Genomic DNA, 26,569 nt, shown 5'->3' with positions numbered 1-26,569 from the left:
TACTGAACACTTTTAAACAATAGTTTGCAATAAAATTACTTTTCGATGAATTATGAAAAAATTCATCGAATCAAGTCCACAAAACATGTGTAGACATGTTTTGTGGACTTGGAGAAGGCATATGACCGGGTTCCTCGGGATAAGCTTTGGCAAGTAGTACAGGAGTATGAAGCGGATGGTCAACTATTAGCTGCCATCAAGTCCCTGTATGAATGCCCAGAGTTTTGTGTCAGGGTAAACAGCACAAAGTCTGAACCTTTCACAGTCTCCATTGGCCTCTGCCAAGGGTGTGTTCTGTCACCCCTCCTTTTCATAATATTTATGGACTGGATTGATAGGCACAACCGAGGCAGTGAGTGTGTCAGAATTGGAAAATGTAGCATTGGACATCTGCTTTTTGCAGATGACCTAGTTCGGCTTAGCTCTTCCACAGAGATGACCTCCAGCAGACGCCGGAATGAAGATCAGTGTGGCCAAAACTGAAACATTTGTGGTCTCAAGACAACCATCCCAGTGCACTCTAAATGTAAGTGGAGTCCCAATGAGACAGGTGGAGAAGTTTAAATACCTTGGGTCCATATTCACGAATGATGGAAAATGGGACGTAGAGCTAGATACTCGAATTGGCTTAGCAAGCTCAACATTGCAGGAGCTTGGCCGTTCGGTAGTATTGAAGCAGGAGTTAAGCTAGAAGGCAAAGCTGGCTGTCTTCAATACAGTCTATGTCCCCATCCTCACCTATGGTCATGAGAGTTGGGTAATGACCGAAAGAATGGGGACACGAATCCAAGCGGCTGAAACGAGGTTCCTTCGAGGGGGTTGTGGGGCTATAACTCAACAGAGTCAGAAGCTCTGCAATTCGGGAAACCCTCAATACTCAACCGCTGCTTCTCCATGTTGAGAGATCACAGTTACGCTGGTACGGGAACCTGGTCAGAATGCCACAAGAGAGGCTCCCTCAGCAGGCCCTCTTTGCCAAGCCAGAGGGTGGAGGCCACGTGGAAGGCCAAGGACTCGCTGGATTATATCCAAAGCCTTGGGTGGACACGTTTGGAATCTCACCAGAACACCTGAGCTTGGTGGCAGAGGATTGTGACCATTGGAAGTTCCTCTTGCAGCTGTTGCCCCCACAACCCAATTAGGAAAAGTAGGCCTTGAAGATGTATGTATGAAAAAATTCATCGAAAAATTATCGGTGAATTGCCTTTTCAACGAATTGCTATTCGTTAAATTGTCATTTTCAGTTAATTGTTTATTCGGTGAATTTTTATGCAACCAATTATTCCAGTCACTAGAATATTCTTATCTTCAATTTTTATGTCATCTTTGATTCCTTTTACAGTACTCTTTCCTTCATGTCTAAGCTTCTGCAATAGCCTCCAGAACATTTTGCCACCTTCCTGATATTTATTTTCTGTTTTCTTTCTAGTCTTCCCATGACTTTTGTTTAGCTGCTTTTACACATAGCTTAGCTCTCTTACATTTTTCTATGTATTCTTTTAGGGCATCAGCCAACTTATTTGATAGGAACTTTTGGTATGCTTTCTGGGAAGATCAGTGAATCTGAAACAGAGAAGAAGAAATCTATGGCTTACTAGTTTGTGGAATTTCCACAAACTAGTAAGCCATTTCTAAATTAGGTCGATAGGATTTGTTTATCTGATGCTTTTTTTTTTTAATTCATATCAGGTTCCCCACCCCCTTTCCTCCACTATTAGGACTGGTTGAGCCCTTTTAATAAAGGATTAAGTTTGTATTTTATGACTGTAGATCCACGTGTGTGTGTGTGCTTCCCCACAGCCCACTGATATAATGGTTCGCTTTGATATAGAATCTCTCTTCACAAATATTCCTCTTGAGGATGCACTGTCTACTTTCAGAAGCATTTCCATAGGATATAGTGAAATTATTCAACTTTGTTATGCACTCTGGATATTTTGTCAGAATAAGTTTTACAGTCACATTTAAGGAACCTCAATTGGAAGTCCACTTGCTAACTTTTATTTAGAAGACATTGTTTTCTTGTCCATACACCCTCAACCTTCATTTTGGGTTCATTATATAGACAACGTTTTTGCTATCTGGCTCATAATGAAGACACATTACCTACTTTTTTTTATCAGATATAAACAATCTATATCAATGAATTAAATTTACAATGGAAATGGAAAAGGACAAGAAATTGTCCTTTTTAGATATTCTACTTCTTTGCTCGCCATCAGGTGAATTAATTCCGTTATTGAAAGCCTACTTTCACTGGATGCTACATTCAATGGTCAACTCACCATTTATCACAGATGACCGGAATTATAAAAACTTTATTGTGATGTGCTCATACTATTTGTTCTACACTTCAGCTATTACAGCAGGAACTCTTTAAACATCAAACAATGTATTAAAACTCAGTGGCTTCTCAGAAAGGACCATGCAACAGCTTTTTAATTCTTATAATTCTAGCTCAAATAACCAGGAAAATGTATGTCGAGTTCCAATTCCTTATATTTCTGACATCTCAGAACCCATTTCCAGAATTCTTAAGAAATACAATATAGTGGCTACTTTTCTTCCTATCAAGAAATTATTGGCATGGTTTCCATTTTCTAAAGGATAACAGTCTCCTCTAGCTCTCCCTGGTGTCTACCAAGTTCCTTGTGACTGTCATCATGCTTATTTTGGACAAACTGGATGCTCTGCAGAAAAGAGAATACAGAACACCAATCTTATATTAGCAACAGTAAATCAGAAAAATCTAGCTTGGCACAGCATTGAATAGATACAGACCACAGCATCCCATGGTCTGAAACACTTACTTCATAGATGGCGATATAAATTTGAATGTTTGTTTAAAGAAAGTGCTGAGGCCTTCCAAACTTAAATCAGAATGACTGACTCTCTCTTCCTAAGATATGGGAAAGTCTTATTTTGATCACACATCAGTAATTTTTTTTTTTTTTTTTTTTAAATAGCTAACGAATTATCAATATTGCAATATTTCTTCAGTTATACCATTACATTGTTTTATGTATGACATCATGTGGCTTTTACTTTTTCAAGTCGATCCATTGTTCAGGTTCTACTTTGGAAAAAATAAATAAAATTTTGATATGTGATTAAAATAAGACTTTTCCATATCTTAGAGATCTTAGATCTGAGCATTCAATGACAGTGTCTTCATTATATATAATATATATATATATATATGTGTGTGTGTGTGTGTGTGTCATTGGTAAATTGCATAAAAACTTGTTGAATCTCATCCATAGTTTGAAATTATACAGTGTACTGCTATAAAGGTCATAGATTGCTTGTTCTCAAAACAGGTTAAAAAATTATATAATACATAAATAAAATCTTTGAGGTCATTTTTCAGATTCTTTTATTTTTAACCATATCGCATACATTTGTGTAATATCTAAAATCGTAAAGATCATTTCAAAATGTCCTGTTCCACTCATTTGAATTTTTTTTTATATAAAGCAAAATTTTCTAATTTTTTTTTATCTTTTATGATTTTCTTCTGTGCTAAGTCATAATGATTTCAATTTATTTCCATTTCATTACCAACTCCTTTATTACACCTGCTTATCCCCATGATCTGTCTGCTGGAAATGTCATCTTCCAAAGGCCCACAGCGCAAATTTAAAACTGTGGTAACTAGTGTCATAGGTAAAACTCTTCACCCTGTTCACCATTGTGTTGTGTTGTGTTTATTGTATTTTGCATACCTTGTTAGCTGTGTATTTTCAAACTTAGCTGCAGTCTTAATGTTACCACTTCCCTGTATAGTATAGTTTGTTTGTGTGTGTTGTAAATTAAAACATTTGTATGCTTATGATGTTAAACTGAAATTTTTATTCAAAACCTATTGACATTTTATTGACATATACTGTTCATGAAAAAGCCTTTCAAAAGTAGAGATGGCTGTAGTGAATGAGTCTGGTCTTTTTGAAATAATGACACCATTTACTTTATCAGAGAAGGCAGTCTGTATCCACTCCTGTACCAGCCAGAGAATTATATGGAATGAGACTAGATTCCTCCCACAGCATCCAGCTCCTGCTCTGAAAGGCTTTTCTGTGAAAGTTGTCTTTCCCCCTCCCCACCTTTATGCCCAACTATTTTGCAAAAAATAGTTGGGCAGTTTAGTTTCTTAATTGATATTATGTGTGTGTGTGTGTGTATACACATACACACAGGACTCAACAAATACACCCACCCATTCACATAGAGTAATAGATTTGGCCAGCTGAGGTAGCTGCAGATTGGAAAAAATAGAATGTTTTTAAATTAAAAAAAACTACACACAGAATCTTTTTAACAGATGCAACACCACTAATCACTTTACAGAACCCCTATTGACTTATTAGAACATTTAAAAATGGGAGGGGAGGGATTCTTGGGTGAGTATAGTTTTTTTGCATAATTTGTTGAGGCCTCCCCCCTTTATTTATTTATTTATACACACACACACACATACAGGGTGTCCCATAAGTTCCGAAATATTTCAATAATTCATAAAAAATAGAAAAATTGATATATTAGAGTGTGGCTGTTTGCACAAAAGTGAATCGCAAGGAGGGGGATATTTTTTTTAGCTGGAAGAAAAATTTATTCAAATTTTCACTGATAGAGGGTGCTGTATCACATGCATCATTTGCAAATATTGCAAATGAGAGTTCTATAAAACGCAGGGTGTACTGCTGGCAGGTCATAATGAATGCATGCTAATTCCCAACCATTGGGGCAAACAGAATTGTTTTTGTGAAAAGAAAAATTTGTTGCTGTGAATGCTTACTTTGGTAGTGTGATGCTTACGCACCATGAAGGATGCAGAATACTGACATTTTTGCTATGCCTGTGATTCTTGCAGCTTCACGTACACTGCTTATTGATTGTCGCTATGCAATACCACAACGCTGGTATGGGCTTCGGATAACACCAGTCTGCATGTTCGAGGGGAATTGACAAATTTCCAGTTTTTCCCACTTATGTAAGACAACTTCACTAACAATATCTTATTCACCAAAGTAAGCATCACAGCAACAAATTTTTCTTTTCACAAAAAAAAAAGACAATTCTGTTCGCTCCAGTGATTGGGAATTCGCACACTTCGTTACAAGCTGTCAGCCGTACACCCTGCATTTTATAGAACTCTCATTTACACGTATTTGCAAATAAGGCATGTACAGTGCTATTTAGTGGTGAAAATATGAACTACTTTTTTTCTCCCAGCCAAAAAAAAAAAAAAAAAAACCTCCTTGCGATACACTTCCATTCAGACTGCATTCCAATATACCAATTATTCTGATTTTTATGAATTATTGAAATATTTTGGAACTTATGGGACTGTGTGTGTGTGTGTGTTATTTTTAAAATAGGCTTTTTGACACCTATGATTTTGTAAAACCCAAATGAAAACTAATTGTTACATTCATCATCTTAAATAACACTTGAGTCATTCTTTAATTTATGTGTGTGTATATGTCTGTGCTTTTAAAATATATAATGTGAATGCCTTACATCTTCATCAACCCATCATATGTTAAGCACATATTTTTAGAATTGTTTTCAGTTATATAAACTTGTTACTATTTACTTAAACTGTGCTTGTCTTGCAGTTTAAATTGTATTGCAATAATTACATTATCAGGAATTTTGTAGCATTTTGATCTTTTGTTGAAGAGTAAAGAAATGATCAAAATACAAAAAGTTCTGAATAGTATCTTTTGATACACACACTGAATCATTATGTAGTAAAGTTACAAATGCCTTGTTGAAAACTATTCAGCTCTTGAAAGGTGAAGTAGAACAGAGGTCTTCAGAAATCCAGTTTCCACTAACCTCTGTACAAACTATGACACATTTTCACATCTACCAAAATATAGATGTAAGCATATGATAGAATTGAAATAACATGCATTAGATATGCAAGCCATCAATTATTTTTATTTTCATTACGAGGTATAATAATCCATCACACTTAACTGGATTAACATGCATTCATAACTGCATCTGAGTCCTTGATACTGAAAGCAAGAAACTTGTTATTCTTTACATTATGCAGGGTGGCTTTAATTTACAAAGTGATAGTAGATAAGACTAAATGTATGCAATATATTTTTATATTTCTAGAATTGTATCTTTTAATCATATATTTATAGTTTGTTGTTAATGGTAGAAAAAAATAAGAGAAATTTCTATACATATTACGACTTTAAAACAACAACAACAAATAAAAAAGCTATCAATAGGTAGAGAGAATAGTTGTAATCATTTATTGTACATAAATATTAGGTCAACCTGGAAAAGCATTGTCAGCATCTTTTTGTTAATTTTGCTTAATTACTCTTAGATGAGCGTGCATTTTTTGTTTTTGAAGAACGTTATTGAAGGTAATTTCTGTTACAAAACAAATTATTTTTTTAATTAATCACATATGTCTTAGTTTTGAAAAGTTTCTGGTTTTTCATAATCCTAGTAAACAATTAATTCACAATACACTCTTACAGTTTCTGCACTTATGTTTTTTACTTTACAGATAAGAAAACATAAATTCTTTTAGATATCATGACATTTATAATAGTTTATAAATGTTATCCTACAGTTTGTGCTGCAGTTTTCCCCCTCTTCAGTTGTCCAAAGTCACTTAAGAGTCATTAAACAAATTATACATTATTAATGTATAATTTGCTTAATATTCTCCCCTAAGAAGTTCAAGGACTCATCAAGGAAAAACCCATTTAGACAGAGGTGTTAAAAGGGAATGGGTATTAAAGGTATTACTACCTTTAATACCTATCATATCTCTTTTGGAACACATTTACCAATGGTGCACTTAATGCATCCAACGGTAGCCCAGTCAATGCACTCACCACATGCTGTGAGAAAAACCTGGCCCTTACATGCTTCTTAATAATGCCCTTTCAGGTGATGATCCTAAGTTCTACTGCCACCATCTATAACATGCAAAATCTCATTTGTGCCTACGCAGTAGTATTCCCTTTATTAAATTTTATGTTTCTATTATATTTCCTTTGCTCTGTCTATTCTTCTGACTTTGAAGGCCATATTTTCTTAATTTTGTGTATATATATATATATATATACACACACACACACATGAGGTGTGGCAATTTAATTCCTGGAATGCACCTGTTAAAAACCTATGTTTGGAACTATACATTAGTGGCTACTGTCACCTTCGAAGTAGTCCCCTTGTGCATTTATACGTTGGTTTAGACAGTGTTCCTATTTTTGGAAACAGGCCTGGAACTCTTTTTCCAGAATACTCTTGAGTTTCTTTATCACATTATGCTGGATATCAGCGATGTAAGAAAATCTCTGTCCTTTTACCACAGCCTTTAATTTTGGAAACAACCAGAAATCACAGGGAACTAAGTCGGGTGAATAAGCAGACTGGCCTAATTCAGTAATTGATTTTTCCCCCAGAAACTCTCTCATGATGAGTGTACTATGGCTTGGCGCATTGTTGTGATGGATGATCCACTTGTCAGGGCCACAATTTAGGTCTTTTTCTCCAAACAGAATCTCATAATCTTTTCAACAACACCTCTAAATAGCATTGTTGGTTGACTGTTTGTCCCTGTTCAATGAATTCATAGTGGACTTATCCCCTTGTGATCAAAGAAACACACCAGCATGGTCTGGAACTGCAAACGTGACACATGATTTTTTTTTACGTAATGAACTTGGGGTTTTCCACTGCATGCTCTGGTGTTTTGTGTTTGGGATCATGTTGGAAGCACTAGGTTTTGTCACTCATAATTACTCTTGGAAACGTGCTTATTTGCAGAAAGATCAGTCATCTTTCTGCAAATGAAGCATCTTGATGAACGAACAGAAGCAGTGGTGACGAAGTCACCACTGCTTCTGTTCGTTCATCAAGATCCGAGGCACAAACTTCACAGAAATCTTTCGCATACCCAATTCTTCAGTTAAAATTACCCTGACTTTTCTCGATTCATTTGCAATTCATCAGCCATTAATTGCGCACTTGTCTGTCAGACCTTACCAAATCTCTCACACTGTTCATATTTGAAAACCATCATTTTAGTTTTTTGCTGCCCACTTCTGGAGTTGTCATTCAAAACTTTTTAAGTGCAACCACACCATATGCCACTTTCAACAGCTGCAACGTTTCAGTAGCAGTTTTACCAATTTTCACACATTTTTACACCAAAGTTTACACGTGGATCTCTATTGTTTTTGCAATAGCCAACTAGCAAGTGGTTCTATTGGTTTGGGGTTTATGCATGCATTATTAAAACATGTACAAAGACAATTACTCGCATGACTCCAACCAAATCACCACACAGTCGACACTATGTGCCCATTCCAGGAATTAAATTGTCACGCCTCGTGTGTATAATATATATATATATATATCCTTAATCTCTTTCTTCGTGTACATAATTAAATAGGAGAGCTCCATCTTTTACTCACTACTGAATCTTCTCAACTGTTTTCCGATCCCCCTTCGAACCTACATGTCCATATATGCACTAATTCAGATGTATTATTAAGCCATGTGAAACAGGAGAATAACTTTAGTTTTTCCTACAGGTTAATGTATTCTTTAACTGCACTGTTATCCAATGCAATGACTCAACTACCTCAGCAGCATGACTATTAAACTTTAACTCATTCTCCAGTCTCTAGCTTCAGTGAAACCAAATTTCCTGCAGGTTGAATTTGTATACCCATCTGTTTGAGTTTTTGCTTGACAAGATCCATAAGTATCATAGTATATCCAGCCTCCAACTTCATTTTCACTCTGTCATGAACAGAGTGAAATTTTGTTAAAGATAAATCTTGCTTGGCAAGATTTATCTTTAACAAAACCATGTCCTCTATACAGTATTCTAATGTTGTCTACCCATCTTTGGTTATGATTCCTAACTAACCTTTCAGTAGTACCTTGATGACCACATCTGAGATACCAAAGGGTGTGTGATTCACTATATTAGTCTTAGCTCTACTGTTCTATAACACAATTATCTTGTTTTCTTTCCACTCATTAGGAATCTTGCATATGCAGACTTAACCAGGTCAGGGGCATTACTAACCCTAAAGCATTTTTTTAAGCACTCATGCTGATATGCCATCCAGAACAGATGATGCATTCGAGTGAAGCTCTCATAACAGATTTAATACTCATATAATTCCAGATTTGCATGGAATATATACCTAGCTGAAGTGAGCGCTTACCACATTCACCAAGGTTGTTCTTCCAGCATCATTCTTCTTATTTACTTGCTATGTAGCAGTAAAATTCTCTCAGATTTCTGTTGGCCTTTTGGGCCTGTAATTTAATTTTGTCTTCCTTACCATGGCTGTCACTTTTCTAAACTTCTCTATAGCAGTGCTCTATAGTCTCATTACTCTTCTTATATGGATCCACAATATCCTATTTTCATGCATTTCTTGCATTAAAGTGTTATTCATCCATTTAGCTCTTATGCAATTAATTTTCCTAACTCTAGGAATGCAGTCAAATATAGCTTCCTTTAGCCATCCTTTGACTAATTCCTGTGTGCTGCTGATTCCTTTATAATGCACTTTGTTGTGCATTTTGTCTTGATAATCTCTGTTTCACACCAAACAGCTGCAAACCTATTTCCTGTATTACTCATACTACTGCTATCAAGATCATTAGTAGTAGGACAGTGAATATGAGCTTCACAACTTTCTTTATATAATCTTTCCAGAAGAAAATAACTGTGTAGGACTCTAACTTTATTCCAATGAATTCTATGCCTGGCTGACAAGGTGCAGCTGGCTAAACCAGACTTATCAGATTCTTGAAGTAAAATATACTTTTGATATTCCTCCAGATGAATCTGAGCTGAACAACCTATCTGCCCTTAATAAGAAAACCACAAAAACAAGGGATCCCTGTTCTCTTTTCTCAGGATAAGAGTGAGAGCAGGATATTTATCTTTCTAGGCTATCTTTCAGAAAGCCTTGGAAGGAATTTAGTTTTCAAATTAGGCAGAAACTTATAGGTCATTGTGAAGTATTGCAGTATTCTAGAAACTTCTCAAGGAGGAGGATTAGGGTGAAGGCCATAATTATTTTATCAGTTATTTTTGTATTATAACCATTAGAGATTAATGTAGTTCTGATAAATAACAGTTCATTAATTAAAAGAGAATCAGTAGAACAAATCTTATGAGCTCTGTGAACTAAAGTTTTAATCACACCATATTTGTGACCAGAGGCAATGATGCAAAGCTGTATTAATGTATTTGCCAGTATGAGTTGGTTTTCTGTATACTAAGAACTGTAGACTACCATTAGGTTGATACAGAATGAGAATATCCAGAAAAGGAAAACAGTTATCATCATCACATATACCCTCAGAGGGGACAGGATCTTATGATAGCACTACATGAAAAGTTGCATCATTACTAACTTCTTATCAACAATTTTTCTCCAAATTAGCCTGTTATCTGTCAACATTCCAATATTATCAGAACTTATACTTCTGCCTTCTAAGGCACTTTTCACTGTATCAGTCCACCTTGGTCTTCTTCTTCTTCTGGGTCTTTTTCCTGCTATCCTGGCAAAGAACACTTGTTTAGCTCTCTCCCATTCTGTTTAAGTGGCAATACCACCTGAGACTCTGCTAACACATTGCTGAATGCTATATTAAGTTCTTTCCTAATATCATCATTTTTAATATGACACTGCCATTGATGCCATCTGTTCAGTCTCCTAATCTTTTTAAGGACTCATATTTGTGGTCTCCAGTCTTTGATCAAGACTTATTTCTAACCCAGCTCTCAGATCCATAAGTTAAAATTGGTTTGAGGACTGTCTTGTATACAGCTAGTTTAGTGTGTTGACTTCCTACCATACCAGAATTGCTACTTCTGCTGTCTATTTCCAAATTTAATTTGCCATCTTCACTAAAAAGTGTGCCTAAGTAGCTGAAATGTTTTACTTGTTCTATAGGTTCTCCATTCAGGATTCAGTTTATGTCAATGTTCCTACCTATTTTCATCATCTTTTTGATGCTGATTGGTTGTAATGTCTAACAAAGTAGACATTACAAGCATTGTCTAAGTTACAATGTAATAATCTTCACCACTACCTTCATCCTTTTAATAAGAGAATTTTGAAAAAATTAATAAATAAATAAAAATAAACATCTTGACAACGTTAGTTTATTGAGAATTCTCTGGTTTGTCTTATCTTTAAATTATAGCATTTTGTCAGACTAATTAGTAAGAGTTCAAGTATTTGGATAACAGGCAAAAGTTCAAATAATGGATATCAGAACAATTGATATTAGATCAGAGTTCAGTAATGTCTGATGTCATAATTGTATAAATACAAAAGATCATTTAGGTGGTGATCATATTTTATTAACAGTGGCAGGGGTGGACCTTCACTGTCAGTTAATTATCTTAATTTAAGAAATAGTTTGTGCTACTCTCTTTAACTTTCAGTGTCTTCAGCCATCTTGCATGCCTCAGCCTCAAGAATCTGGTTATTAATTCGTCCTATTTGACATTGATAAGTATTATCATCCTTAGGCATTGATTCATCATAGTATCCTATGTTATGCACATCTCTCTCTCTGCATTTCTGTTGCATGTTTGTTTTACTAATGTTGATTTTTGCATTGTTTTAACCACTTTCTTGATAGAAGGAAGTGGCAGAAACATTACACATCTGTCAACCGCTCTTCTAAGTACTGCATCATCAACATATGATCTAGTTTCTTTATTTAGGTAGAATTAACAGATATGCCAGTTATGTAATACTTAACTATTTATTCACTTCCAGATTGCTGCTATTATCTACAGTTTATTCTACTATTGACTGGATTTCTTTTTTCTTTCTCTAACCTCACTATAGGTGATTTTTCATTCAAAGTATGTTTAGTACTCAGGTTGGGCTAAGGATTAGATAATTGGGAATCACCACTCTAAAGACCAAACATGGAACTTTTTATCAAGGTTTTATCAAGCATGGTGGTGATGGTGACAGCATTGGTGTTTAAACCTACAGCTGTTGGTTGGAGAACTGAGATGCTATCCACTCGGCAAACCAGACCAAAAAAATATAGCATTTTTGCCTCTTATTGTTTAAATATATTCTTTGAAAACTGATTTGATGTTTTTATTTAACTATGCTAGATACGAAGTGTATAATCTCTTCAAGTACACTTTTTTCCATAGGAAATGTGCCAGGCTGTGTTTATTATTGTAAGTCATAATTTGGCCAGGTGTGAGGTGTGCCTGCAAATGTTGTGCTAGCATATCATTTAATTATTTAACAGTAATTTTCTAATAGTTATTTTACTCATTTATCGCTTATAGCCCTAAAGCATTCCCCATCGAAAAAGAAAGGTGCCATGATTCGACAAAGGCCACCTTCTTCTGGTGAATCAGACTTAGCTAAGCCAGTATCCTTAATTATAAAAAGTCAGTCTGAATCAGGTGCACTTCATGCAGGTGAAGGTAAGTTATTTATCTTTTTTGTATAATCATCACTAGCATTTCTTAGCATTGTATGAAGAGTGCATTCTATGAAATCAGTTTCTTATACAGTAATACTCCACCTTACATCTATTCTCATACACATACCTGCCACTGAAATAGAAACCTTTCTGCAGATGTACTTAAACATCACTTACACAGGTGTATATGCAAAATATTTGGTCACTTGCATCACCAAATGTGTTCTAAGCAATCATCAATAGCGTTAATCACAATGGGAAAAACAAAGGATCTTTTGGGGTTCAGTGAAGGGCTTATTGTGGGTGCCTGTCTGGCTGGAGCCATGATTTTGAAAACAGCAGAGCTAACTGGTTTCTCAAAAGGTGAAATATCCATCCTGAGTATTTAATCACTGAAAAAATAACTCGCATTGTCTTGTCTAAGAGATGTAGCTGTGGTCCTAAGACAGTCTGTTAGGGACCAGATCGCTGTCATCTCAGAAGGCTTGTATGGACAAACAGAACTTCCTACATGCAGTAGTTGACTTAAGCATTAGCTGAAGGCTCTTCCTGACCCATATCTCACTGAACTATGTACAGAGAAATGAAGAAAATTAGTATTGGCCAAAGGAAGTCCAATACGGTATTAAATAAAAGTTTCTAATTCAGTGGCCAGTATATGTACGACACTTTTCAGTTATGATCAGTACCCATTTATGCAACATTGCATTCGCTTATATGATGGTTTTAGCAATATGACCCCGTAAATCAACCAATCCGCAGGTTTCATGAATTGTTTGTTTACATCATCACTGCTCCCTTGCATCTCTCTGTGCTTTCATGTTTTGCTGTGAATTATGAGTTACTGTTTCTAACTATTATTTTATTGTAACAATGGCAGATAAAATTCAACGTAAGGGTGCTGTTGCTTCCAGTGAAAAGAAAATGCTGAAACCTATTACATTATTAATATTAAAATTATAATAATTTTAATCATTACTAAGATTAAAATTATTAAATTTAGTGATGGTGTATCAAACACTGAGATAGGCCACAGGCTAAACTTACCACGCACAGTACTGTTGTTACAGTTGTTAAAAACAATAAGTCAAAAGTACTACACTAGTTAATATTACATTACAGTTATCTGTAAATCTGAATCTTATTACTAAAATGGAAAAACTGTTAATGGTGTAGATTGATGAACTATTTGTTGTGTTCCCTGAAGCTATTCAAAATAACTTTGTTTGCAAAAATTATTCATTTGCTTAACTGACATAAATTAATGTTTTATTTTTGTAATTTATGGACATATATGACGGCATAAAAACATCATTAAGCCATTACATGTATCTTCAAGTGGGAAAAAATTATATTTTTTTTTACAAAATTTTACAAACTAAGCAGTTTGTAAAATTAATTTTAATAACAGTTTCATGTGAGTATTGATAATATAATAAAAATCAGTTATATGTTATATAACTAGGAAGTAACTAATGAGTAGAAAAAAATACATTTTTTTTTTCAATTCACTAGTCACCTAGTAGCTTACATTAATTTCTACTGGGCCATTTGCTGACAGAGAGAGAGAAAATTAATGGGATTGGAATAATTAGCACCTCTGGAAAATTGGTCTACAACATCTCTTCTCTTATTAAAGCATCTAAAGTTGCAGAACAATGAAATGTTCAGAATTTCTTGTTGTTTTTCTTTGATAAGTTGCGGGATAGTGTGTCTGTTCTTTAAAAATCCTAGTGATCTGCTACAGTTTGATAACAGATATGAAATTTTTTAACTTTCTCAGATACCTTAGTTTCAGATTATTTAGGTTCATATATTCTTCACCAATACACTAGCAAGAACATCACAACGTTTTCCCTTTATTTGGAAATACATGGTTTTGAATCTTATTAGTGGGTTGGAGAACTTGTGTAAAGGGCTTTTCAAATGAAGCTGAGTTAGCTAGCTTCAGACAAAGTGAATAGAAGTTTCCCTCTGAGAAACACGTTTTTCATCCAAAGAAACAGGCAAACTCACTAGAGAACACATGTTAACATATGTAATACACTAGCCTCATAATCTTAGGCTGTTTTCTTAAGTCCAACCAACCTAAGCTGTTCAGCAAATTCCTACATCTCTTCATTTATCATTGAATTCTCTTCTGTGACCTTCAAAAGCTATCCTGTATCATCAGTTTATTTTGAACACGTGATTGTAATTTACTAAATTTGAATAGTGAGGATTTCTGAATCATTTCTGAAAGTTTCACATAGCTTCTTTTAAAGATACAATTTAGTAAGCCTTGCTTACTAATTATTTTCCTTATTAAAATTGTTAAAAATTTTCCTTATTAAATTTTATTTTTTGTACAGTATATTAATATGGAGCCACACATCCTTAACATAAATCATTTTGTAGACATCTAAATTACTGAAATGATGTTTTCAGTAAAGTGAAAATAAAATACAGAAAATGAAGAGCCAAAAGAGTACGAATTCATAAAATGTACTTCCATTTATTTTTTTACGTTTACATTTTATGTAAAATTTCATTTATCCTAGAACAATGCACAGAAGACCTAACTGATGCATTATCCTGTACACTTGACTTTTAGACATAATTATTTAAAGTACACATCATATAATTTGGAATGAATTTTTAAAATTTATCCTAAACACAAACATGAAGATGCATGGCACATTTGTGTTTTGGATGGATCAGTTTTTCAGTATTTTGGACAAGTTTATATTTTTGTGCTTATCATAAACCCTTACAAAGCTACCAATATTTTTCTAGATGAGCAAAACTAGCCAGTTATAAGTTTCAATAAATAACTATTAAAATATGCTTGTTTATTCTTTAGTGTTTTTTAGTTAATAAAGACCCTTTCAAATAAAGATGGGAACATTTCAAGATATTGGGAAAAGCAAGTTGAATTCTTTCAAAAAACATAGTATGGTTTCTTATGCACTAAAGATGGATCAGTGAGGTTGTAACTTAGACTCACAGGTTTTGAAGGTTTGCCTTTTTACTTAGTTTTTCAGCACCCAACACACTTAGGGTTTACAATAAAAAAAATTTAAAAAAAATTAATTGAACAATCAAATAAAATATAAATGTACAGTAAAAAAATTTATATGTAAAATAGAAAATATTTACAAATAGATACTTTCTGATATGCATAATGCTAAGGAATATTGCAAAAAAAAAAAAAAAACCTGAATGGAAAAAACGTAAAGAAGTTGAACATTAATTAAAAGCAGGAAGAACTGATACGGTATATACTGTGTCTATGATCCCAACACAGAAAAGTAAAGTATAATAAGAAGAAAGGAAAATTACTTGCTATAGTAACAAAGAGATTGTAGAGTAATAGAAAATTTATGTAATTGAGAAAATATGATTGAAATTATCAAACCAGAATATGAAATTGAAAACGTCATAGACCAGAGTAACTAGATGAAGAAATTAAAACAGCAATCAATGTATTAGTTAGCTAATTGAAAAACCGTAGGAACAGATGAGATACTGGCTGAATTTTTAAAAAATCTGGGAGATGTAACACATGAAGCTTTGTTTAAAGTGTTAAGGTTAATTTATCAGAGTCAAAGAAAGTAGTTCCATGAAAGTTTAATAGTTATAGTACCCAAGAAAGGGAATGCGACAGACTAAAAGTTATCAAACACCAAGTTTACTCACATGTGCTTTAATGATTATACTAAATATTGTCAAACAGAATAAAATCAACAATTGAATGTTATTTAATTAATTAGTTATGGTTTCCAGAATGGAAAGGGAACAAAGAAGCAATACTAGCCTTAAGAATAATAATAGAACAAAAAACTGAAGTAAATAAATCTTGCATACGTTGCCTTTATAGATTTGGAAAAGTCATCAAATAATGTATAATGGAACATGATTTTCAAATAATGATGTAAGAAAAAATAATGAAAGAAATTGGAATCAACTGGAGAAATAGAAGATCAATTAAGTAATTGCATGCCAACTAGAAAATAAAGATACAAAAATTATGGGAAAGTGAAGCAACCACAGAAGTTAAAGTGTAAGACAAAGTTGTCTTATTATTCTTACTTTATGACATGTATATAGAGAATGCAATGAAAGGAATAACTACAGGTGGAGTATAGATATTGTTCTTCTTCTTCGGCACTACAGGCCTCATGTAGGGCCTTGGCCTCCTATTTTTGGGTTTCATAACTCATTACAAGGTGGGGTCGTTACCCCCACGCTCAACCATGTGTAATTGGTTGTGAATCGTTGTGTTCTTAAGGTCGGTTTGCCTGCTTTGCGGAAGGAAAAACCACAGATAAACTGGGGAGAAAACCCTGTAGTTCACGCCCAAGACCGGCTAACTTGGCTATGTCTGAGAAAGATCCTTAAGCTCCTCACGTCAGTGACGAAAGTTGAATGAAGGACACTCCTTTCCTTGCGGCGCATGTAACCGCTTGGCTAACTGCTGGACACAGATATTGTTAGTTAATGATATAGCTGTATTAGCTGAGAATGAACAGGATTTAAAACAGATATTATATAAAATGAATGATATTTTATTTGTTGTTTTAAGGATACTTGCGACATAAGACTGAATGATATAATCACGTAATCACAAGAAAGATATTTATTTAACCAAATATTTCGGTCTGGAAATAGCAGACCATCGTCGGTGGTATTACAAGAACAGTTTAAAAAAATATACAAGCTAGAATACTAACAATAGATCGTTGAAATTAGAACATGCCGCGTGATGTTATATCACTAAGTATGAAACGAAATATTTTGAAGTAGAAACATGATTGAATTTGCTATAAAAAAAAAAAAAAAAAAAATTAATGAGTAATCTTGATTAGGCTTTCCCAGATTTTTGATATAGATATGCAGTCATTACGATTCAGGTTGGGATGATGGAGCAAGGCCTCCACGCTTTCCTTGAACAAACGTTCGAACCTATAACGGGATCTATGTAAGAGGCGAGTTTTGGACCAAAGGATGCTGTGGTCAGTTTCAATCCCGTGTTGAGCCAAACCAGACTTTTCAGGTTTATTGTGAAGAATGGATGATTGATGTTCTTGGATTCTTTTTTCAAGAGAACGTCCAGTCTGTCCAAAGTAAGAGAGATCACAGTTGCAAGGAATTTGATAAACTCCAGGAAGAGATAAAGTTGAGCGTTTGTCTTTAGGAGAAGGAAAATGAGAAGACAATTTGTTAATAGGAGAATACGTAGCTGTTAAATCATATTTCTTCAAAATTCTTGCGATAGGTTCTGAAATACCGGAGATATAAGGAATAGGTACTCGACGTATTGAATCTTTGTTGTTTTGTGGAGGATTATAAGATGTAAGAAGACGTTGAATACTTTTTTCAGAAAAGCCATTGAGTTTCATGTGTTGCTGGATAGTAGAAAGTTCTTTCTGTAGATAATCAAAAGTAGAACAATTAGTTTTGGCTCTTTTGATGAGACATTTTATAATTCCTGTTTTTTGACATGGATGATGGGCTGATTCTTTCAGAATATAACGACCTGTGAATGTTGGTTTCCTGTATACTGTAGTTGTAAGAATATTTGAAGATGATCGGATGAGGAGAACGTCTAAAAAAGATAACTGGTTGTTTTTTTTTTTTTTTTTATAGCAAATTCAATCATGTTTCTACTTCAAAATATTTCGTTTCATACTTAGTGATATAACATCACGCGGCATGTTCTAATTTCAACGATCTATTGTTAGTATTCTAGCTTGTATATTTTTTTTAAACTGTTCTTGTAATACCACCGACGATGGTCTGCTATTTCCAGACCGAAATATTTGGTTAAATAAATATCTTTCTTGTGATTACGTGATTATATCATTCGATATTTTATTTGATTAAGGACTTAATATGAATGCAGAAAAAACTAAAATAATGGTGGCAGGTGCCAAATAGCAATAAGATACACAAAATAGTGAGTAGAGATAAGAACAAGTAAAATCATTGATATATGTTAGAGGAACTGTTCAAGAAGATGTAAGTTGGACATATGAAAAAGAATTGCTATGACAAGAGTATTAAAGAAAAAGATGCAACCATGACCCTTAAACACTGATCTCCATACCATCCTTCAGTGAGGCAAGAATACCTTCAGTGTCACCAAAATGCAGTCATGCCTTTTCTCTTACAAAAGATATCTCTGCTCATCTTTCCTTGATCCTCGAACTGACATTTACCTATAACCTCTCCTGGCACACATCATCAATAGCTTCCTCATCCTCCAAAAAACTATGTATTCTTTTTCACTCAAGAAGCTATTTTACACCCACCCAGCTACTAACCTTATATAAATCTCAAATCTGCCCATCCTTAGAATACTGTTCATACATTTCGGGTGGTGCACCCTTAAAACCTCCCTAAAAATTCTTGACAGCATCCAGAGAACAGCAATTCGGCTCATAAATAGCCCTTCCCTCACAAAAACTCACTTCAGCATCTATCTCATAGAGACAATGTTTCAGTTCTGTATCTCTTCTACAGATGTTTCCATGTCACTGCTCCAGTGAACTGGCAAACATTATTCCTTCACTTAGTGTTGTTATTGTTAAAACAAGAGCAGCAGCTGCCCAATATTCCTTTTAAGTAAACCTGCATTTCCTCTTCCTCATTTATTCTATCTATCCCTGTCCTCTGCGTTTCTCATAATGTGTTTCACAAAAACTTCAACCTCCATAACTTTAAGAAAAATGTCTATCGATTTCTTCTATCTAGGTCGTCCTTATCTACACCTTATGCATAGCACTGATGTCCTATAGATTCTTGTATCTCTTGTGTGTGGAATAAAAAAAAAAACCATTGTTTAGAGTGTATTCTTATATGGTTTTGATATTAGATACTTATATGGTTTTGTTACTATAGTATTACAGCCGAAGAGTAGAAAAGAAGTAATGCATTTGAAATGCACTGTTAGTTGAGTATTACTAGAAGTAAATTACAAGAAAGAAAAATCAGTGAAGTCTTTCTTATGTGACAAAAGAGAACTGAGTATTGAAGACAATTGTAGGAAGGAAGATGAAATAACTGAGATGTATGAAGGTATAACATGTAGATTGTGACATATTAGAGATGAGTATATTGGCGAAACAGTGACCCAAATATACATTATATGTTATTTGAGGATGTACTTATATTAACTTGAAGAGGTTATATGCTATCCAAGAAGAGAAATTGAAGGAGGTACTGAAGCAAGAAATAGGAAGTGGAACTCACCTTATCAACAGATGCTGTCCCTTAAAATGCTGAATGAATGAGTCATATGCACTAGCAGGGGGGGGGAGTGAAAAGCTCTGATAAACACCTATGATAGAACAAAAATTATATTAAAGCAACTGATATGATCACAAGAAAGAACATATCTTAAAACCCTTTAGTCCCCATGTTTCATCAAATTGTAATAATTTGTTGTTTTTCTTTTAGGATATATAAGAAGACATGTCAGAGATTTTGAAGAAAGTCGAAGATACAGAGGAGGGCCATCATCAAGTTTTTCGTGCTACAATAAAAGTCTGCTACTGAGATTCCCCAAATTTTGCATGAGACTTTAGGGGACTGTGCCCCAGCATATCCAACAGTTGCCAGATCAGTGTCCAAGTTTAAAACTGGGCAAACTATGACAACAGATGTCCCCAGGTTAGGAAGACCTTTCACAGTAATCACACCTGAAAACATCAATGCAGTGCATGCCATGATCTTTGATGATATATGAATATCAGCCAAAAACATTGCAATGACTCTGAGGATATCCAGAGAATAAGTTGAGGTCATTATCCAAATGTTTGAATGCTGACCAAAAGAGAGAGAACGTGCGCTGTCGTCTCAAGGGATCTGAGGTTTTTCAGAAATCAGGTGCCAATTTTTTGGGCTCATATTATGACTGTCGATGAAACATGGCTTTACCGCTATGACCCAGAGACCGAACAGCAGTCAATGGAGTGTAAAAACAAAGGCTCTTGCAATTGTCTTTTTGGATATGGATGGTGTAATCCTTACCAAGTACCTCAAAAATGGTGAAACTGTTACAGCAGCAGTTTATTCAACAGCTCTGAAGGAAAAACACTGCAGGAAAACTGAGCAGAGGCATATTGCTTTTGCTGGACAATGCACCAGCTCACACTGCTCATGAAACCTAACAGACAACTTGGGCTTTCAATGTCTGCCTCATCCACCCTATTTGCCAGACCTGGCCCCATCTGACTATTTCCTGCTCCCAAATTTAAAGAAAGAATTGAAAGGAACAGAATTTACCAGAGATGATGAAGTCATATCTGCAGCTGGGACTGGTTTGTGCAACAAGGGGAAGGCTTTTTTCTCAGAGGATTGCAAAGGGCAGCAGCATTGTAACAAGTATATAACACTTTATGGGGGGGGGGTATGTAGAATAATGTGCAAGTTACATGGTTCTGCCTCAATTCCTTCATGGCGATTATCACAATTTTTCAGCACACCCTCATAGGTAAAAGGAATTAAAACTGATATACCAATAAATAAAAGCTCAGTAAAGATCAAAAGAATATCTAAAAGGATGCTACTTTGGAAAGAATAAAAAAATTGAATGAAACAGACTTGAATGGTTACAATTTTCTGTTCATTTTGTTAACATGTAAGACCCAAGGGTGACCTAAAAAAAATCAGATCTTCCATGTTAAATTCCCTATCAATAACATATTTTCCTTATTTGTTTAGGTGACTGCTTCATAATATCATTACTACTTTCTCCAGTATGGTAACATACTAAATAATCTCAACTGTGCTGACTCATGGCTATCATTCACCACACTGTCCCAGAATCATTCCTGATAAGAACCCCCCCCCACACACACACTTTCCCTCTTTGGTCTTTTATGATAATGTAATTATCATTATGCATTTCAATATCGTGAACATTATCATTAAGCCAATACTTAGAAATCCTTCTGATTAATTCTTAAGTTAATAATTGAAATCATATCTGCATATTCTTTAAGCTTCATGCATTACCATTCAAGTATAGTTTAATGTCAGTTCTTCCCTGTCATGAATGCCAACACCCTTACTATTATTATTTGGAAAACCTTTTTCCCCTTACATTCATTCCCTTACCAGGAATTTCTTGGTAAGGGAATGAATGTTATGAATGAGTGTTATTCATCCTTACCAAGAATGAATAACACTCATTCATTCTTGGTAAGGGAATGAATGAGTGTTATTCATTATTATCATCACAACATCCTTACTATTATTATTTGGAAAACCTTTTGCCCCTACATTCATTCTGTTGCCAGGAATTTCTTGGTGTTATTCATCATTATCATCATCAAATTCCTAATACATACCTTCAGGGAGTGCACAGTATTTTATGATAGTACTGTGTGGAAAAAGTTACATCATTGCTGACTTCCAATCGACAATTTTTCTCCCAATTACTCTGTTATCTGTCAAGACTCCAACATTATCCGATCTTAAATTTCTGTTTTCTAAGGCAACTTTTCCTGTATCAATCCATCTACATCTTGGTCTTCCTCTGGGTCTTTTTTCCTGTCAACCTGCCAAAGAACACTTGCTTTGCTAATCTTTCCTCTCTCTCTTTCTATTTAAGTGACCATACGATATGAGATCAACTATGCTAACAATGGCAAGTTCTTTCCTAATATTCTCACTTTTAATATGACACTGCCATTGAAGCCATCTCTTCACTCTTCTAATCTTTCTCAGAACTCTCATATCTGTGGTCTCCAGTCTTTGATCAAGAGTTTTATTTCTAAACCAGCTCTCAGATCCATGAGTTAAAACTGGTTTAAATTTAGTGTTACCAGCTTTACTAATTCTGTTGCCTATTTCCATATTTAATTTGCCATCTTCACTAATGTTTTACTTGTGCTATATGTTCCCCATACAATTGATTTCTTCAATGTTTCTGTCAATTTCATTGTCTTTGTCTTTTCATTGCTGATTTTCACACCAAATTTATTACAACAGTTACTCAATTTATTCAGGGAATCCTGCATGAAGTAAAGAGCTAAAATTAACATAATCAATTTTGATATCATGTTTAATATCACTTTCCTTCATAATGTGAACCTTGTTACACTCCTGATTTAACATCAAATCATCTTCCTGTACCTCCTTCAATTCTAATTGCTGACTTACAACTCAATTGGCAGAAACATTGAAGAAATCACTGCTGCTTGATATAACATCTCATTTATACCATATAACTGTAGTGTTTTAAAGAGCTCTCCTCTTGGAACCTTGTCATATACATTTTCCTGATCTACATACTTAAATACAAATCCTTGTTATATTCCCAAGATTTCTCAACTATTTGTCTAAAAGTGAAAATCTAATCCTGACAATCTCTTTGGCCTGAATTCGGCTTGTTCTTTACTAGGCTTCCCTTCCTCAGTTTTTCTTAGCACTAGCCTAATTAGCAGCAGTGCTAGTTCTCTAACATGACATTCATTTATTGTAACACTCCCATCCAATCCCATAGCTGCATTCACATTGATATTTCTTAGACTAAACACCTCTAGTTCATCTGTCTAGCCTCGTGTTAATCCGTGTCACATCTCTAGTACATCAGCGATGTACACTCTCAAAGTGATCACTCAGAAATTCAACTATTTCTTCTAAATTTGTTACCACTCTATCATCAGTGTTTATTGAAGGTATCCTTCCATAATCATTCTTCCTTCTTTTTACTCACTATGTAACAAAACAACTCTGAAATTTCCTCTGGCCTATGCAGCTGTTTTTTATTTTATTTATTTATTTATATATATATATGAGGTGTGGCTATTAAATAACGAGACTGGTTGCAAAACTGTGGTTTATTATTACAATTGTACAACTTAATTGTTATCCCCTTCAACATACTCCCCTCCTCTATCACCGTTGCATACGAATTTTCCATTGTTGGAAGCAGTGCTGCAAGTCATCAGGTGTTATCTGCTTCAATAGCTCTGCCGTTTTCTCCTTTACCCCATCCACTGACTAAAAATGGGTGCCCTTCAATGCGGATTTCAACTTTGGAAAAAGGTAAAAGTCCCATGGAGCTAGGTCCAGCGAGAAAGGTAGATAGTCCAACACTGGAATCTTCTTATCAGCCAGATACTGCTTTACAGACAGCACACTGTGGGCTGGAGCATTGTCCTGATGAAGAATCCAAGCATTGTTCTTCCACAAATTGGGTCGCTTCTTCTTCTTCACTCGTTCTCTAAGCTTGGCCAGAACCTCAAGGTTCTGGCCAAGCTTAGAGAACGAGTGAAGAGAGAACCATTTCAACCGTTACCACGGCATTAATATAAAAAAAAAAACTATCAGCATTGCCTTCAGTTTTGACTTGCTCATTCTTGCTTTTTTTCCATTTTTAGTGACATGGGAGTTTTTCAGTGCATTGATTGTCTCTTTGTTTCTGGATCACTAGAAAATCCATGTCTCATCACGTGATGATCTTCTCCTGCACGTCCGGCTCTGCTGTCAGCTATTCCATGATGTCAGTGCAGACTTTGTTCACGTTCAATTGCTCATGCAAAATTTGTCGTAGTCTCCTTATAAATGTGCACCATGTCTGCTATCATCTGAATGCTTAATTGGTGATCATTGCAGACAATTTCATTAATTTTCACAACATTTTGTTTGGTTGCTGCCATAACAGGGCGACCCAGTCGTTTGTCATCTTCAACATTTTCTCGACCTTCAGCAAAGCGTTTATGGCATTCAAACATTCACGCACATGACATTACATTATCACTGTACACCTCCTGCAACAGTTTCAAATACTTGGTTGCTGATTTCGTGAATTTTGCAAGGAATTTGAGATTATGTGCTGCTCGAGGTTAACATTACACATTATTCCTGCAATTCACACGTATTTTTTTTTTATAACTACCTACAGACTAATTACGAGTGATAGCGAACAATGCTCATCTCAACTACTTCTAGAACCCTCAAGGTCATTCATGGCTTAAGCGCATCTCACTGCTACAAGTACACGATTCACAGCACAACTTAATTGTCGGGTGCCCGTTTCAGTTGGGTGTGCTGTCGTAGCTTATGCAACCTGCACTATAAAAGTCATTTCAATTTGACCATATGATTGCATTTTTATTGCTATATGAAAGTTTTGAGTGCATAGTGAATCAATGCTCATCTTAATTGGTCCAATGCAATTAATATTAATTGTAGAACTTAGAATACTTTTTTCAACTTGGTTCTACTATACATTAAAGACCCCAATATATATATATGTATGTATGTATGTATGTATGTATGCTATCTACCAATAATTGTCTGGATACCCCCCCCCCCTTGTTATTTGAAGTTATGGAGCATTCCGGGTTTGTTAATAACATAAAAACCAGTGTACAGATAGTAGGAAGCAGCATTTTATAGTAGCAGTTGAATACAGGTGGTATGGCAGTATGACGTGAACTCGACTTCGAGAGAGAGAGAGAGAGGTGTCATCGTACTCAAGCCAAACGTCACAACAACAAACAAGCAGCTTGTCTGGCCTGGTGCAAAAAAGCATGTGAACTGGACAATTGACTGGTGGAAAACGGTACTTTGGAGCAACGAACCAAGGTTCACCTGTTTCCAGTCTGATGGCAAGGTGTGGAGGCTGGCTGGTGAACACTTGTTACCACAGTGCGATGTACCCACAGCAAAGTTTAGTTATGGAGGAATAATGATGTGAGGGTGAATTCAGCTGGTTTGGAGTGTGATGACTGTCGTCTGTGATTCCATGAAGGTAGCTCAGTACTTTGATATTCTGGATAATCAGGTGTTGCCTACACTGCTGAGTTTTTATGGAACAGACCTCATTACTATCAAGATGACAATGTCCCACACCACAAAGCTGCAGCTGTTATGAAATTGTATTGAGAGATGGGTGTTAAATGACTGCCCTAACCTGAGCTCCATTGAACACGTGGGAAAAATTGGAACAGTGATGGAAGTCCATAGCAGCACGTCCTTGATCTGTTGCTTGACACAGTGCTGCTTGATGAAGGAATGGAGACCAGTTCTACCTGATGTTTTCCGCACATTGGTGTAAAGCCTCCCTCAAAGGGGAGCAGGAGGTGATTAAAGCCAAAGGCGGACGTACCTGATATTAGGGTTCGTCTGCTGGTATCCAATTTAAATTGCTAGTGTCCAGACAATTATTGGTAGATAGTGTATATATAGTTAACAATTTACTTGTACAGCTTGTTTGGAAATTTACAAATCTGTAGAATTATTGATTCTACTTTTTTGTATCCTCTGCATTTATAACTTCACATGATATCTCTTTTGTCAGTTGTAAAAAGGGATGAATTTCATTCTAGGTTCTATGTTAGAATCTTCTGCTCCTGCTATAGTTCCATTTCCACCAAGCCCTCCTGCAGTGCCTGACTGTTCTGGAGATGATAAAGAATTATGGAGCAGTGAAAAATTGTCCGAAAGTAGACTGAAGGGCCACGTTAGTACTGATCCAATGTCTTCAAAACCATTGACTTTTCGATCTGGCGGTTCTATTGGCAAGACTGCATCAGTTACTTGGGAGAAGACAGACGTTGTTAGGTAGTATGCTGGCAACTAGCCCACTAATTTGTCATTATCACTAATTTATTTTGTGAAATTCAAGCATTTTCAAGCAAAATGTATCAACCTAATATTTAATTTTCAAGAATTGTTAACTTAGAAAAATACAATATTCCACTCCTCGTATTAATTAATTCCATTTGAGATATTAATATCTATGATTATGTATTTTTTAATTTAAAAGCAAAACCTAAGATAAAATAATATTAGATCTGCAATGACCTTAGATAGCAGATGCAACCTAAAAATGCAAAGTCGCAATATTAGTGTCCATCTTAGTCAAAACAAGTTATTTGACAATCTGTGGAGTCCATATAACACTTCTTATTAGTTCATTTTTAAGGGTCTCTACTGCAGTGTTTCAAAATATTAATTCTTCTTAGTGAGAGGCTGAATATTAGTTACTCACTTGTGAAATGATGTAAGTGAATGTCAGCAGAGTAAACAACTCATATTAATCGAAAAATTCATTATACTCCTATTAGAGCAATCGTAAGGT

General features: G+C 35.0%; 1 protein-coding gene across 1 annotated transcript in view; it reads left to right on the top strand.

Annotated features, from left to right (window-relative positions):
• Nucleotides 1–26,569, top strand: part of LOC150098880 (phosphatidylinositol 4-phosphate 5-kinase type-1 alpha-like) — a 322,543-nt gene that overhangs the window by 233,689 nt on the left and 62,285 nt on the right. Inside the window, exons 14-16 of the mRNA XM_090405835.1 lie at nucleotides 3,625–3,666; nucleotides 12,350–12,490; nucleotides 25,815–26,049. Of these exons, the coding sequence (XP_090261961.1) occupies nucleotides 3,625–3,666; nucleotides 12,350–12,490; nucleotides 25,815–26,049 (418 nt within the window). The remainder of the gene's footprint in view (nucleotides 1–3,624; nucleotides 3,667–12,349; nucleotides 12,491–25,814; nucleotides 26,050–26,569) is intronic.

Source organism: Typopeltis vanoorti, chromosome 15, assembly GCF_054136105.1.
Source record: "Typopeltis vanoorti isolate ZY-2024b chromosome 15, IOZ_Tvanoo_1.0, whole genome shotgun sequence".
In the NCBI taxonomy this organism is placed as follows: domain Eukaryota; kingdom Metazoa; phylum Arthropoda; class Arachnida; order Uropygi; family Thelyphonidae; genus Typopeltis; species Typopeltis vanoorti.
Note: the sequence above shows the minus strand (reverse complement) of the source record. Positions and strands in the feature narration are given on the sequence as shown.